Consider the following 17220-nt stretch of genomic DNA (forward strand, 5'->3'; position numbering starts at 1 on the left):
CACATCATAAGTCATAACATAATTTCCGAGTATTAATCCAAAACATAATCTTTTTATCAGAATAAACATTCCCAAGTTAACTGACTATGGTGTGTGCACTGCAACCTCTCCGAGCTCCTCTTTTGAAAACTGAGTACCTGAAACCAAAAACTGAAACCGTAAGCACAAAGCTTAGTGAGCTCCCCCAAACTACCACATACCATGTAATAACATATAAAGCACATATTGGGTCTTGCCCACTGCATTGGACCGTGGTCCGGGCTAACTGGGGCCTTGCCCCATGAATCGGACCGAAATCCAGAAACTGACTAGGACCTTGTCCCCTGCATCGGACCGAAGTCCGGACTAACTGGGGCCTTGCCCCCTGCATCGGACCGAAGTCCGGAAACTAACTGAACATAGCATAACATAAACATATCAACTAGCATGAACACACACATATACTGCATATTGCATCGGGCCGAAGCCCGGAACACATAACACATAAATCCTATCTAAGCCACGAAGGCATCAAACATACTAACTACTGCATCGGACCGAAGTCCGGAAACTACTGCTAGCTAAACGGGCCGGCACTGTGGCCTTAGACCCGTTCCTACTGGAAGGAAACTCACCTCGAAATGTTAACTGCTGAAAACTCGAGTGAAAGATCCCCGACTGCTGTCCCGGCTGCTCTCCGGCTATCATGACAAGTCAAACACTAAATCAAAAAGGGGAATCTTTTGGTGGGTAAAATGACTATTTTACCCCTACTATGGTGTGGGTCATAACCAAGGCCTAAAACCTTTAATTCTTCTAAGTCCATCAATGGCCTACTAATGGCCCAATTTTTGAATTGGGCCTATCCCTCATATGGGCCCCACCATAACCTTGGCCCATAATCTAACTTCTGGAGGTCCAATAACAAGATAGGCTTTTTAAGCTCACTATTGGCCCAATTTATTATATTGGGCCCAAAACCCTTTATTGGACCTTACTCAAGCCCAATGCTAAATCCTTGGTCCTTAGCAACCGAATTCTAATGTCCCAATAAGACCCAAGGACCCTAAGTCTTAACTCAGCCCACACTGAGGCCCAAAATGCAATAAGCCCAACTGACTACGTTACGCGGTGCGTACTCTAATGTACGCTTAGCGTACTGGCCTGCTAGAGAGTACGCGGGGCGTACCTGCAATTACGCTCGGCATACTCATTCTGTTAAGACACTTTCCATTAAGCACTTAATACTCCGACTCAAGATCCATAAACTTAGATCTAGGTCTTATTCCATGCCCTAATCCATAAAGTTGCTTACTTTATGGCTTCCATGACTTACATAAGTCCCAACTCCAAATCCCATGTTCTAATTCCATGAAAGAAGGTCTTAACTCATGCATGAACTCATTAGGGCTTTCAAGATATCAACTTTCTGTTCTAGGGAATCATTTAGCACCAAGGGTGGCAACCCTTGACCTGCAAATCGGATTCAAGCTATAAAGCTTTCACCTTTGGACCAAAAACTACCATAACTACCCATACTAGATCTAAGCACTCATAGACAAAGTTATGAGCTTTTTACCTTCCAGGTGTTCCAGAGGATGGTGTTGTCTCAGATATATAAGCCCTGGCCTCCAAGGTTCTTCCTTGCTAATCTTCATCTTCTCTTTTCCAAGCTAAGACCACCAAGATAAGCCTTCCAAGATCAAGATCTCATAATATGAAGGTAAGGACGTTATAGGGTTCTTTCTGAGGTTGGGGAGGCTGATAAGGGGGCTAGGTTCGGAGCTATAATGTCCTTTATATAGTGCTTGTCCAAGAATTAGGGTTTTTAAGTTGTTAGCGTACGCTGGGCGTAACTCTCGTACGTCGGGTGTACGCCTATAGGATCCGCGATCTTTTGCCTCTTTACATTGGGCGTACACCAGCCTTACACTGGGCGTACTCAGCTAAACACACGTGCACTAAACACTCATGCATGGCCTTCCATGCAAACTTTTCGCTATAAGGGCCATTCATGCCAAATCTTCAAAGTGTCATAACTCATTCATTCTAGATTTGTTTCTGCTGAACTTTATATCCACGAAAAGGTGACGAGAACCCCTACGTTTCTAACAACACAACCCGGCCCGAAAACTTCTCGAATAATAACTCCAAATTTAATAAAGGACTAAAATGCCCCTGGCCTTGGCCTCTGAAATTTCCATAAACAAATATTTCAGAACAAGGCGTTACAGATACCACAAAGATAAAGGCCATTTAATTGTATTTGTTTTCATAGTAAAATAATACGATACAAACCACATTATATGTACTCGGCTATTGAAAACAACAATTAAAAGAATGATATATTTAGTAGATATATCTTAAATAAAATTAGAGAAATTATCTCTTTGGTTTAGGGTGTGTTTGGCACGAAACTTATGGAAGCGTTTGAGAGTTTCTAGCTTTTAGCTTTTGACAAAACGCTTTAGTTTAAGCAAAAAGTTTCGTTTGATAATAGGAGCGTTTAGCTTTTAGTTTAAACAAAACGCTCCAAATCTAAAAGTTACTTCATGTAGCATTTAACAAAACGCTACTGAGCTTTTGAAATGAATTTACATAATTACCCTTAAAAATATATTTATATATTTATTTATTTTTAATCAATTGTCTTTTAATGTAATTTTATATATATTTCAAAAGCTTTCAGCTACTTTTGTCAAACACTCATATAACAAATAAAAGCTACAGTTTTTCGCTACCAGCTACCCATTACATGCTACATGTTACCCGCTACTAGCTACTTGCTAACCGCTTCCAGCTAACAGCTACTTTTGCCAAACACGCCCTTAATAAAGAGCGAACATTTAATTAGTCCAATTTGCATTTTGTTACATGGAGTGTCCTCATGATTTCAATTTGTTGCAATTTTAGGCAACCGACTTTATTTCTATATAATATAAAATTCCAAGTTCACCTATAGTTTAATTTTCAAAACTTATTTTTATTTTATCTCCTTATCCCCTCAATGTCCCCATCCTTTTTCTCTCTGCGGTGATCATGGTCATCATTGTCGTTCCAAAACAACCAACCCTTCACCCTACTGCGCTCACCATATTGATTCCCATGCCCTTCATCGTTCCTTCCTTCAAAACACCTCCTTATCCTTTTGTTTTCCTTTTTGTTCCCTTGCCTTCATCATTAGTAACCAGACTTATCGTCCCCTGGCCACTGCCACCCTTTTACTGGTTGCTAATAGCGGCTGGTGGAGATACCCTAATTTTTAGGGTGTTGCACCCTAAATATTCTCTTTAATCCCCAAGAGTTGGCCGCTTTATCAACCTTCATTCCCCAAAATCATCCTTTGCAGCCCTAATCATCTTTCCCTCCCATTTTTGAGCTAGTTTTGTGTTTTTTAAGCTAAAGTATGAAGAAAGTGGAGGTAGGAAGCAAAGATCCAACAAGCAAGCCCTTATTCTTTAGTTTGGCACTCTCCTGGATCCTTGCAAGTGTCCAAGATTCGATTTTTATCATTCCAAGTTGTTAGATCTTGAGTTTTGTCCCTTTAGTTTCTTGTTCTTGAATATTGGAATGGTTAGATCTCATAAAGTGTGCAACTTTATAGATCTCCAAGTCAAGGTGGTCTAGTAGTGTCTTGGATATGGTCTATATGTAACATTCCATTTGAAATTAAACAAATAATAAGCTCTAAAAACCCCGAGATGTAAATTTTCATTATTATTTTATATTATTGTAGCCAAAATCAATGATAATTTAGCAAGGTGTTGGCTTCGAGGAGTTAAAAGTCGTAGTTTTTTATCTTGGGGGTTAAAAGTGTAATTCCGGATTGATTTTGCATAGAATTCTGAAGGCTGAGGGCCGTTTGGTAAGTTTGGAAATTAATTTGAAAATATTTTTATGGAGAGGGATGTATATTGGAACATCTAGACTTAGATTGAAAGGATTCTTGGAAGAAAGGGGCTATAGGGTAAATTAGGGACTTAAATTGAAAGCTTTTCGGGATGGAGGGACTGGAAGCATCAAATGGCATGAATTTTACATTAGAGATGGGGATTAATCATGTCACCCTCCTTGCATCTTGTTCACTCAAAAAGAAAAGGAACCCTAACCCTAGAGTGTTACCTTCCATCCGTCACTATCTTTGGAACACCCTCATCCTCTACCACCTTGCCGATGGACACCACCACCATAGTACCGCTATCAGAGGCACTGTGAGCAGCTGAAACGACCATCGAAGGCCGACGAACGGGCCATAATCATTGTTGTGTAGGGTCATGAGCGACCGGGAAGCCTCGAGTAAGGTCATCTACCATCTCTCTCTCTTTCTCTCTCTCTCTCTTTCTCTCTCTCTCTCTCTCTCCTCTCCTTCGCTCTTCTCGGTGGATTGACATCGTGTACGTCGGTTGTTGATGTTGGTAGCTCTATAGTTGTCGTTTCTGCTCGTTCTAACGTCCTCAGCCGCCTAGTCGGTGGTTGGGAGTTGTGGTCTTGTGCATTGAATAAATAAGGATTGCTAATTAGAACCGTGAAGTGGTTTTGGGTGCTTGTTTGGCCAGAAAACCCGAGAAAAACCACCATGGCTGCCAACCATAGTGGCTGCCGCCATATCATCTTTTTCTTGCCGCCACAACTACCATGAGGAGGTGGTTGTGTGCGTGATTTAATGTGTATATGAATGTATTTCATTAGCTAAATGATGTATGGTTTTCTCTTGGCCAAGAAATCGAAGGAAACTCATCACTACCACCTGCTTCCGTCGTTCCGCCACTACTAGCCACCATCTCTGGTGGTTGTAGGCTTCCATGTGCATTTAAATTGATGTTTGGAGTGCTTTTGGTGTTTTTTGGCCTAAGATCATGACTACCACCACCGTGAGGTAGTGGCTGTCACCGTGAACCACCGCCAACCACCACTACCCGAGGAGGTAGTGGGTGGTACCCAACTTGTTAGACTTTAATTAATGTAAAAACTTAACTATTGGATTAGTTGATTTGTGATTTGGTTGGGAAACTCTAATTAGGGTTTAGAAAACCCTAATTTTGGGAATGTGAGTTTTGGATTTGTCAGGACCCACGTTTGGACCATTGGATTTGGAATTTTGAATTACGCAGGACCACATTGTATGTTTGGTCAAGTGGAGTGATGGACTTAATGGATTAAGTCTTTAATGGGTTAAGTAAGAACACTTAACCCTAATCGTCATTTTATGTGAAAAATTTTGCTTGGGCCTTTTGTTGAGCTTTGGTGATTGGGCTATTGATGGGCCATCCAAGAACAAGCATATGGACTATAATATTTGGATGGGCTTTAAGGTAAGTCCCATGTGAGGAGTTTGGGCTCAATTAGGAAAATTCGGCCATAGATGGGCCATAACTAGGCCTTGATGATTATGAGGTGTTGGACCATTGGAATGCCAAATGTTTGAATAGAATAAATGATTGGGCCTTAAGATAAGACCATGTAGAGGTTTGGGCCCATTTTTGAATTTAGGCCAAATGTTGGGATTTGGTTTATTGTTTGACTTTTGGGCCTTTAAAGTGTGTGTTTGGGCCTTGGGTTTGGACCAAACTAGGTTGAGGGTAAAGTAGTCTTTCACCCCAAACATGGACTTATCGTTATGTATTGGAACCCAATTATTAATTGGGTGTTGTTTTAGTGTTGATAGTTCAGGAATCTGTCAGCCAGCAGCTAGAGCTTTATCTACAGGATTTCGGCAGTGTGAGGTGAGTCTCCTCACCATACCAATGGGTTGAAGGCACCAACGCCGGCCCATTTTGTGATATGTGGTACACTAGTTGATGTAGTGATATGTTGTATACTAGTTGGTTATATGCTATGTGGTATGTTAGTTGTATATGTGGTATACTTGTATGAAAGACCATGGGGAAGCCCATGGAACTGGATATCAATAAATGTGGAGAGCCCATGGATTTCCTATTAAAGACCATGGGGGAGCCCATGACACTTGGAAGTTGGACTATATGGAGAGCCTATGGCTTTCCTATTAAATACCATAGGGGAGCCCATACTACTTTGATGTAAGACCATGTGGGGAGCCCATGGCTTTCCTATTGAAGACCATGGGGGAGCCCATGGCACTTAGGTGTAAAATCATGTGGGGAGCCCATGGTATCCTGGAGTAAGGCCCTAGGGGGAGCCCACGACATCCTTATATGTTTATATGTACGGCTTATGTGATTGATATGGCTCACATGATTAATATGACTTATTTGATTGATATGGCTCACGTGATTGATATGGCTTATGTGATTAATATGGCTCACGTGATTGATATGGCTTATGTGATTAATATGCCTTATGTGATTGATACGGATTATATGGTTATGTAGATTATGTGGGGTATGCTCTAGGGAACTCACTAAGCTTTGTGCTTACAGTTTTGTTTATAGTTTCAGGTATCATCAGCTTGGAAAGGAAGGGTCTGGCTTGATCGCAGCGCACACACCCACATTTTCCGCATTATGTGATTTTGGGACGTAACTCTGATAAATCTTTTAATTAAGCAATGTTTTTGAATGATTGGATGAAGTAGCATTTGTGTTTGACTAAAATGAAAAATGAAATTTTTACCCTTGATTTTTGGGTCGTTACACTATAATCAAGTTTTGAAGTCATGCATGGAGATTAGATCATAAATAATCATTTTGACCTTATATAGGTTCAATAAATGCATTGGACATGTATGTCTAAAAAGCACCAACCTTTGAGATGATTTGGGTGTTAGAATCACTTCTAGAAATGATGGACTTCGGGCTTTAAGGATTAAGTTCTTATTAAATAAGCCCTTGCATTATTAAGTCTTATGGTTTGAGTTTTAGACCCTTTTTTGGTAGTCCCTATGGGTAAAGTTGGAAACTTTACCCTTTTAAATCTCATTTTAGTCTAGATCTGAGCTTTGCTCTTGGAGTCAAAGAAGGTTGCTTAATGTGTTAAGCTATTGGAACTCAGGCAAACATCGCGTGTTTGCAAGCCAACACAGCGTGTTGGCTACTGGCTAGGGTTTTCCTCGACTATTTGGATGATGGCGAAACAGAGTGTGTTGGGACAACACAAACTGTTGACCTTGACCTTGACTTTTGTCTTTGACTAATTTTGACCTAAGAGGGGGTGTTGAGGTATTTTGAGTTGTATCTACGGATTGGTTACTGTTTAGGTGTCGGATAGAGCTGATATTCGAAGCCATGACCTATTCAACTATTGCTCAGATTTAGAGGTGAGTTTCCTCACTGTGTTTAGCGAGTCGAAGGCACCAATGCTGACCTATGATCTGTTATGTTAGAATACTCATTGCATGTGTGACACTTGTATATGTACTCATATGCTTACTGGGCGGGGCCTGTTGGTTACTTTGTATGCTATTACCTATTATGCTTATATGAATTGAATGTGGGCATGGCCTGTTATGCTAGTTAGGGCGGGGCCCGTTATGTGATATGTATGTATGGTATGTGGTATCTTGGGGAACTCATTAAGCTTCATGCTTACGGTTTTCAATTTATGTTTCAAGTACTTCCAGTTCCAAAGGAAAGAGTTCGGGATGATTGTAGAGTACACACCACCTCGTTTTGCCTTTTAGTGTTTTACTCTGATTGTTATGATGTTTGATACATTATTTTTGATTGGCATGTATCGATGATATTCTGGTACACACCACCTCGTTCTGCCTTTTGGTGTTTTACTCTAATTGTTATGATGTTTGATACATTATTTTTGTTTCGCATGTATCGATGATATTCTGGAAATACTGGTTTTATTAAATTAAAAATTAAATTTTTTGATCATATTTTTCGGACGTTTCAATTCCCTATCTTGACTATGCAGCATCTTCGCCGCATTGTTCGAGTCCCTATCTGTTACTCACTAAAGCAGGAATCCTAGTTCAATATTGGCTATGTCCCCGCGGGTAGTACTGAATACCAGTGTTTTAAAAACCGGTTTGAATCGGTCGGTCGAATCAGTTGGATTGGAAATTGAAGAAGTGAACGTTCAATTAGCACTGGTTTTATGTTTATTTTTGAACCAGAATAAACTGATCGGTTTTTACAAAAAAAAAAAAATCAGTTGAACAAGTTAAATTAAACCGGTTGAACCCGTTAAATTAAGTAAAAACACATGGAAATAGATCATTTTTCATAATAAACTTTGTTGTTTTTTTCATATTTATTTAGATTTCTTTAAATAAAAACACTTGATAAATGTTAGAGATTTTTTAAATACATTTGTATTCATCTAAAATTATAATTTGTTTCCGTATTATACTTTATTTTCTATTTGATGTAAGTGAATTGATGTAAAATTTAAGGTTATGTGGTTTTAATATATTTTGATTGATCTAAGACTTATATTTATATGTATTTTTAATGTTTAAATGTATGAATGTCTATGTATGTAAAAAGATAGAAAAAAAAAATTAGAATTATAAAAACCGGTTGAACCAAAAACCGATCATCATATCGGTTCAACTAGAAAACCACGTTAGTTTTTAAAACATTGCAATTGATTACTACTTGGTATAAGTTGAAAATCGGTTAAAGTCTACGATTTCAAAATATACCTTTATGGCATGTTTTTTCAACTGAACTGGCTCAACTCTACATAATTTTCAATTAATTTTAAATTTTGGTCCAGTCAAAATGGGGCAAGTTACGAAACAGTCCAGCCAAATAACCTGATGTCAACACACCCTTCATTCAAAGTTTGAATATCTTGACCATTTCCTATGTAATATCCCCCCTATATATAAGCACGAATCTATCTAACCAATTCATACCCAAGCCACAAATAAAAAACCTCCAACAACCAACAACTCGCAGAGGTCATAACATACTTCTGGTTGTGTTTGGTGCTCGAATTCAGTATACACCACCTTATAGGATCAAAGAATAAGCATATATGGCAGCCATTAATCAAGCTCCAACTTTCATGCGTTCAAAAGCATCATCTACTTCTCCCTTCCCTTCGGCTTCCCATAAATATATCACAAAAGCTGCTATCAATTTTCCAAAGATTAAAACCAATAATATAAGCATCCGCCCTCCAAAGATCCCATCAAACATAAGTCTGGTTGAAGAAACGGATATATTTTCAAGAATCATATCCAAGAACCCGACATCAAGCCCTAGAAATGTTTCTGGTGATCCTCAAGTTATGGAGAAGCTTTACCTGATAATGGAGGCTGTTTCTGATCGGGTGGAGATGCATAAGAATATTGGAGAGCAAAGGAACAACTGGAACAGCCTGTTGTTAACTTCGATCAACACCATTACTCTTTCGGCGGCAACCATGGCTGGTATTGCTGCTGCCATGACTACTACACCTGGTGCACCATTAGAAGTGCTTAAGCTCTCATCTACGTTCATGTATTTAGCTGCAACAGGGTTGTTGATTATCATGAACAAGATCCAACCTTCCCAACTAGCTGAAGAACAAAGAAATGCTGCAAGATTGTTGAAGCAACTTGAAAGCGAAATCCAGACAAAAATCGCCATAGGTAATCCTAAACTCCGTGATGTGAATGAAGCGATGAAGAAGGTTTTGGCTATAGATAGAGCATACCCTCTTCCTTTACTTGGCGCCATGCTTGAAAAGTTTCCAGCTAAAACTGAACCAGCGGTTTGGTGGCCAGAAAAGAGGAGGTCTTGTGCTAAAGGGAAAAACGATAAAAATGGTTGGAGTGTGGAGTTAGAAGAGGAGATGAGAGAGATCATTAAAGTTTTGGAAGTAAAAGATAAAGATGATTACTTGAGGTTAGGCGATAAGGCCTTGAAACTCAACAAAGCTTTAGCCATAGCTGGTCCACTACTAACAGGCTTAGGAGCCATTGGTTCGACCTTTCTTGCATCCTCTCCTCATAATTCTTGGGCTGTGGTGCTCGGAATCATGGGAGGTGCAATGGCAAGTGTTGTGAACACCGTAGAACATGGTGGGCAAGTGGGCATGGTGTTTGAAATGTATCGAAGCAATGCAGGGTTCTTCAAAATGATGGAGGAATCCATAGATTCGAACTTGAAGGAAAGAGATGAGGAAAGAAGAGACAATGGTGAAGCGTTTGAGATAAAGGTGGCACTTCAGCTTGGAAGAAGTTTATCTGAGCTTAGAGATGTTGCAGCTTCATCTTCAAAGAAAGGGAAAGACATTGAAGAGTTTGGAAGCAAGCTTTTCTAAATTACTTAATTATTTTGTTAGTTCAGAAAATACAAGTTTAGAATATATCATCTCTTGATTAATTTATTCATTTTATATATATAAAATGTATATATCATGACCATGTAATTAAATAAGTAATTTGCGATCTAATATATATTATATACTCATATCACCTACTTAATTTTCGTTGGTCGTAAATATATATTAAGTAATTTGCCAACTACAACACACACTTGTATGGTTTTATCTTTTTTAATAACATTTTACTTCTGTTTAATTTGAATATTTTAACTGTATTAATTTATTCATTTTATATATATTAAAATGTATATATCATGACCATGTAATTAAATAAGTAATTTGCAATCTAATATATATTATATACTCATATCACCTACTTAATTTTCGTTAGTCGTAAATATATATTAAGTAATTTGCGAACTACAACACACACTTGTATGGTTTTATCTTTTTTAATAACATTTTATTTCTGTTTAATTTGAATATTTTAATTGTATTATTGCTAGTACAAATCAAGCGTAATCACTTGGCCAGTCAAACATCTCCGATTAAAATAGAGTATAGGGTCCTATTTTCCACGTTAATTTTTTTATTAAAGTGTGTTTAATTAGAAAAATGATAGAAAAAAAAGAAATTAAATATCTTCCTATCTTTTGTTCATATTTTATTCCTATCCATTTAAAATGATAACAAATATACAAATTTAAAATCTCAATCAAATTTAAATTAAATTAAATGATACTTGTCACCATCTAAAATATATAGAAAGATGGTAAGCACAAAAAATAGTATGAAATTTCTCCTTGAAAATTAAAAAAATAAGCTAGTTTGTAATTAAATTAGTTGTAGCATGCATTACATTATACTATAACCTATAAGCAATGTTTTAAAAACCGGTTTAAACCGATTGGTTAAACCGGTTGGATCGGGAACCGGGGGAGAGAACGGATCAACTATCAACGGTTTTATGTCGATTTTTGAACCGGATTGAACCGGCCGGTTTTCAAGAAAACCCAGTTGAACATGTCAAAATAAATCGGTTGAACCAGTTAAATCGAATAAAAACACATGGAAAATAACTATTTGCATCATAAATTGTGGTGATATTCTTGAAATCTATTTATTTTTCTCTAAATAAAAAGATATGGTAAATGTTATAACGTTTTTTGATATGTTTGTATTTATCTAAAACTATATTTTGTTTTGTTATTATATTTTTTTTTTCTTTTTAACGTATATAGATTATGTAAAAGATTAAAACTTATGATTATGTGTTATTTTAATGTATTTAAATTAATCTACAACTTATTTTTTTGGGATTTTAAATACACCTACTTAAAACCACTCATAACTTAGTCAAAACCACTAATCAAAAGTCAAATAAAATATTAATAAAACTGTAATTTACTGTGAATTGAAAAAAGTCTAAGGGTTATATAGGGCCAACGCTTTTTAAGCTAAATGTATCAACATTTTAAAACTGTTTTCATTTTTTTTAAATAATTAATATTATATTAATATTTAAAATTATATAATTTCAGTTTTTAATGATAACTTTATACATTTTCTAATTTATATTATAACATTTCAATTAAATTTCTGTATAATAAAAATAATTTTTTATAAACTATTGTAATTATCGACTTCTCATATTAAGATTTTTTTTTTCTATATTGATTAAGCTCGTAATAATTTCCGATTATTCCTTAGGCGGTATGTGTTCGTCTTAGCCATATCTAGTTGATTAATCTCTACATAAACAAGTAGTAAAATTATGATATTGATCGTATCAACGGGGCTAGTTTTTTTCTTTTATTATTATTAACGCCAAGCACAATCATATTAAAAATCACAATTATAACTTTTTTTACCAAACTGTAACATCCGAATTCTGATAATTCCCTTTTTAAGTTTTTTTGAAAATTAAGTTGGCAAGAAGACCCCCCTCGTAAACTGGGTGTATGTGTATGTACGCTTAGCGTACTGAGGCGCGCATGATCGGGCAGTTGAGCCTCGTACGCGAGGCATACAAGGATGTACGTGGGGCGTACATGGCCTTTGTCTAAAACCGTAATCTTCGGACTTGTCCCCTATTTAAACCTATTTATGGCCTTTGGACCCTGACCTTTATTAGTCTACTTACCTTTAAACAGCCCTAAAAACCCTAAATATCCATTAGAGGTGATTTTGAGCTTGAAGTAATAAAAAGGAGCCATTTTTGGTGTGTTTGCAAGAAGAACTTGTCATGCAAGTCTTGGACGTGGTTCAGCTTCTAGATACAACATCCACATCATCTTAGGGAGCTTCTGGATATATAAAGTTCATATATGGCTTATCTATTGCTTAGATCTCTTCTTAAGCTTGTTTTGGTCCTTTTTGGTTGATCTTGAAGAGTTAAGACCATTTGAGATGCCATCTTGTAGATCTGGATGTTTAGTAGACTCCTTAATCTTAAAAGTAAAAAGTGTATGGTGTTTGTGACCTCCATGCAAGTATTAAGTCATTTATTAAGCTCTTTTGAGCTTTAGGACCTCATTAAGCCTTTCATGCACGTAAAGTTGGCAACTTTACGTGATAAACCACTTGAAGGAGATCAGATATGAGTCTTGGGGCTAATGTCTTAACCAATTAAGATCTAAAAAGCAAAGTTGGCAAATTTGAGGAGTACGTTGGCCATACAAGCTTGTACACACAGCATACAAGCCCTTAAGTGTGTATGATTACTTTGGCTAAAAAGTAATCTATCTCTACTTTCAATTTTATAAAAGACCGTTTATAATGAATTCTACTGGAAATGCGAAAACGAGGTGTTACACTTTAGTGGAGTTTTTTCCATTGGTTCGTCGATACGTCGCAGATCTGGAGATCAAGGAGTATGGCAGTTGAAAGATGTAGAGGTGATCGGTGAAGGGAAGAGAGAGGCGATCGTCGACGGATGAGGGAGGAGGCAGTCATATTTGATCGTCAGTGAAGAACACAAGAGAGAGAGAGAGAGAGAGAGAGAGATTCAAAACGAGTGTTAATGGCTTCAAATTTAAGGGAGGATCCAGTCGTCTTTGATTGTCAGTGAAGAACACAGACACTATGAATAAATGCATGGCATGTGGCACATGTTGTTTTAGAACGTAATTTATATAAATTCTATTTTTTTATCTTCAAATGGTAATGCAAAATTTTAAGTTGCGGTTAGCAAGGATCATGGATGTTAGTTTTGTGTGTAGCTCATAATTTTACTCTTATTTTTTCTATGAGAAATTAAATATCATCCTACTTTTTGGTAACAAAAAAATAGATTATAATATTATTAGAAAAAAGAAACATTTAATTACATACTACATTATTGTCTGTAATAAAAGGGTATAGATCACAAACAAATGTTTGCCATTAAAAGCCCGTCGTCATAACTCATAAATGAAAGACGGGAAGCATTTGTTTGATCTAATTTTTGAATTTTTATTTTTATTTTGAGAAGCGTTTTACGACAAAGATTACATTATTATAAAAATATATATTCTTCAAAATATATAATATTCAAACTAAAACACATTTAATAATTTCATTATATAAAATAATATCATGTATACAAATAAAAAACAGTTCATTACACAAAAATATAATGTCATAATACAAAATAATGTTAAGTTTGTGATATAAGAAGTCGCAAGCTACATCGTTCTTATCATACATATGTATCTTTCCTTTCCTTCCCCAATAAGCTTCACGTGGACACCTGCTCAGCATCTTTTTTTTTTCTTGAACATTTCTACAAATATACAAGGGTTGGTTATGAGATAAAAGGAAAATAACTATTGAAAAAATGCTATGATCCATATTCATTATTATTTGTTTGATGTCACCACTATTGAAATGTTAATTATTTGCCTCTGGGTTATGAATGTCTTTGTGCTTGGGGTTATGGCCCAATTTTTTTAAGGCAATAAATAATTTTTAATACAATAAACAAATCAATAAATAATTAATAAATAACAAATAAATACAAAATACAAAATAAATGATAAAAAGATAGAAAAATGGCAATATCATCGTTCATATCTGTTAGGGACAAAACATGTAAGTTTTAAACAAATCGTGTTAATTTTTGAAAATAAGAACTAAATATGTCTTTTATCACTTGAGTATTCTAGTAATTTACTCTGACTTATAAGCATGTGGTCCCCATCAAAAATGGAACCTAAACATACAATTGAAAGAGGACATACATTTGAATGTCACTGAGGGCTAGTTTATGAGAACTTGACCTCCAAGATTATAGATTTTTTCTGTACTTTAAAGAGATTCAAGTTAATATCTTTTAAATGATTTACCGAATTTAGAAATTTGAAAGAGGGGATGCTATTTGCCTTCAATGTCATCTGATTCACACATGCCACTAATTGTGGTTCTTCTTCAGAAAAGTCACATTACTATAACAAAGCTTAGAAACTACAATGCTATTTCTTGCATGTAACCCTACTTTTATTGATAATGATCCAAATAAGGTTAATCTGGGGACAAATTTATAGCTCTTGATCCCTATTTTTGTAGTCTTCAACACTTAAAACGTCAATGGGACAAAGTGGGATAGAGACTAATGTCAATGGGACCAGAAAAAAATGTAGAACAAGGTGGGATAGAGCCCAACTCACCATCGTTGTTCATATATGTAAAAGACATGAATGCCCTCCATAATGTAAAACAGCCTTAGAAAACTTGTCTAATGGGCAAATTGAGGAAATGTAATGCAAAAGGGAAAAAAAAAAAAAATACACAAATAGTCATCCATTCGATGCCCAGAAAAGTATTGACAACAAGAAACAAGTTAAACATAAACCAAGTAGCCATTAAAACACTTCCACTTTCAAACAAAAAAAATTACTACGGCTTGTAATATTTCGTTGCCACAAAGGGCATTTTCGTAATTGACCCTTCGTACGTCTTCCCTCGGATCGCAATCTTAATTTTAGTCCCCGGTTTATGCAACCCCGACTTGACATACCCCATAGCAATATTCTTCTTCAAACACGGACTAAATCCTCCGCTTGTCACCTCACCGATACTCTCCCCGTTCTCATTCTGAATCTCACTATGACTCCGGGCCGGTGGGCCCGCAGAAAAAAGCCCAACCCGCCTAATCGATGGGCCATCTGCAATTTGCTTGAGGATGACATCAGCACCAAGAAACCCACCTTCGGCCCGTCTTCTTTTCCCAATGGCCCAAGTGAGCCCGGCTTCCACGGGTGTTATGTGTTGCTCCATGTCATTGCCATAAAGGCAAAGCCCCGCTTCAAGGCGAAGACTATCGCGGGCCCCAAGACCGGTCAACCGTACTTTTCCTTCCGATTTTTCAAGAATTGCTTTTGCAAGATCGAGCGCGTTCTCTGAGGGAACCGATATTTCAAATCCATCTTCACCCGTGTATCTGTAAACTCATTTGTGTATTAATCATTACTATATCATTCTACTTTCGTTTTTTTTAATAAACAAATCGAGAGAAATGAGAGTAGGATGATATAATAAACAAATCGATGAAAGCACATTGATATTTCTTGCATTAAACGCTTTCTTGTTTTACTTAATTGACTTAACGGGGATTGGACTTGATCTGATAAGCTATATATGGGTGTTTCTTTTTGACTTAATGCAGAAAGAACCACTTAATAAAGAAATATTACAAAGCATACCCGGTTCTAGTTAGAAAGCATTTGGAACCATTGATGTCAATTATGCGAAACTCCCCAAAGTACATTTTGCTCAAGTCCTCTTTAGTCAAGAACTGAAGAGTAGAACCTGCGAGAGGACCCTGCAACACAACAACAAAATGGAAAAACGAAAACACCCCCAAAAATGTAGCAATTTGAGTTATATTTTATATACAATAAGTTAAATAGATTTACCAATTTGATCAAGAAAGATTATATTTTTGGATTTTGATCATACCTGGAGAGCTAAAAGAGATCTCTCATCATAAATCTGCCAGCCAACATCCCCACCTTTGGCTTTAAAAGCCTTCATATGTTCTTCAATGTGGGCCAAATCCTTATCTCTACATCCAGCATTAACAACCAAGTAAATATGATCATCTGTCACTTTCGTGATCACTGAATCATCAATGGCTCCACCCTTTTCGTTTGTGAAGACAGTCAGCGATCCAGTTCCAGGAGCAAGTCCAGCAACATCAGCAACCACGAGCTTTTCAAGAAACGCGATTGCATCTTTGCCTTTGAGACTTAACCCACACATATGGGATACATCAAAAAGACTACCGTTTTCCCTGCAATTTAGGGTCGATTCCATGATTGAATCTTTGTACTGGATCGGCATGCTCCATCCAGCAAAAGGAACCATCTTTCCGCCATTGGCGACGTGGAAATCGTAGAGGACTGTTTTCTTGAGGTCGGCCTCTGAAGCGTAGCACCTACGAGCGATGGTCTTTTTGTCGGATTGAGCAAGCCGACGAGTGATTGATTGCCCGAGTTGCCATAGTCCTCCCCTCATTGTCGTTTATGCTTCCGAAACAAAGAAACATGTTATCAGTATAGGTAAAGAAAACCAAGTCTCATGAATTCAAGATCACATTTTGATCTAAGAAAGTTGCAGCTCAACTGTTTGATAAAAAGCTTGAAAGAAATGTGACCAGAAAACCCATCCATCCATCCAATTCCCAATCAAGAAAGATCCAATTTTTATAATCTCATTAACAAATTTGTAAATAGATTCAATCAAAGAAGCAGATCTTTGATACAACCCACAAAGAATTAACATGAAACACAAAAGAAGAAAGAAATGGATTGAAATTGAACTTACGAGTGGACTCAGGAGAGCTGCACCGTTTTTCTTTGTTGAAAAAAAGCAAATCTAGATGGGGTTTTTGTTAGTGTTTTGCAATTACTTTGTAATTTTTGAATCTTGTATGTAAATATTTAATTGGAATAATATGTTTTGAGAGTATAAAATTTGGAAATGGTTGGTGGGTAAAAAGGAGTGGGTGGAGGAGGGCTTCTGGTGACAAATCGAACCCCATCGTTGGTGAGTGGTGTTGGGAAGTGGAAAGCA

The 17220-nt window shown here is 36.8% G+C and overlaps 2 protein-coding genes across 2 annotated transcripts; one reads left to right on the forward strand and one right to left on the reverse strand.

Moving 5' to 3' along the window:
- Positions 1-8780: 8780 nt before the first annotated feature.
- On the forward strand, positions 8781-10226 carry LOC145004039 (putative F-box protein At4g22030). Its single transcript, XM_078962940.1, has one exon. The coding sequence runs from the start codon at positions 8893-8895 to the stop codon at positions 10162-10164; it is 1272 nt and encodes a 423-aa protein (XP_078819066.1). The 5' UTR covers positions 8781-8892; the 3' UTR covers positions 10165-10226.
- Positions 10227-14931: 4705 nt separating this feature from the next.
- On the reverse strand, positions 14932-17112 carry LOC145004269 (Glycine cleavage T-protein family). The gene is made up of 4 exons (XM_078963162.1): positions 16972-17112; positions 16105-16673; positions 15849-15967; positions 14932-15586 (listed from the first exon to the last, which is right to left on the reverse strand). Exons 2-4 carry the CDS (start codon positions 16660-16662, stop codon positions 15043-15045), a joined length of 1221 nt encoding a protein of 406 aa, XP_078819288.1. The 5' UTR covers positions 16663-16673; positions 16972-17112; the 3' UTR covers positions 14932-15042.
- Positions 17113-17220: the final 108 nt, after the last annotated feature.

This window comes from Lactuca saligna, chromosome 7 (genome assembly GCF_052625555.1).
Source record: "Lactuca saligna cultivar CGN05327 chromosome 7, ASM5262555v1, whole genome shotgun sequence".
NCBI classification, from domain to species: domain Eukaryota; kingdom Viridiplantae; phylum Streptophyta; class Magnoliopsida; order Asterales; family Asteraceae; genus Lactuca; species Lactuca saligna.

Excerpts from the sequence above, each read along its gene's own strand:
- LOC145004039 (XM_078962940.1), top strand. The coding sequence starts at position 8,893 with ATGGCAGCCATTAATCAAGCTCCAACTTTCATGCGTTCAAAAGCATCA.
- LOC145004269 (XM_078963162.1), bottom strand. The coding sequence starts at position 16,662 with ATGAGGGGAGGACTATGGCAACTCGGGCAATCAATCACTCGTCGGCTT. Across the intron at positions 15,968-16,104 it reads GATCTCTTTTAGCTCTCCAG|GGTCCTCTCGCAGGTTCTAC; the intron begins GTATGATCAAAA and ends GTTGTGTTGCAG. Across the intron at positions 15,587-15,848 it reads TGCTTTCTAACTAGAACCGG|ATACACGGGTGAAGATGGAT; the intron begins GTATGCTTTGTA and ends ATGAGTTTACAG.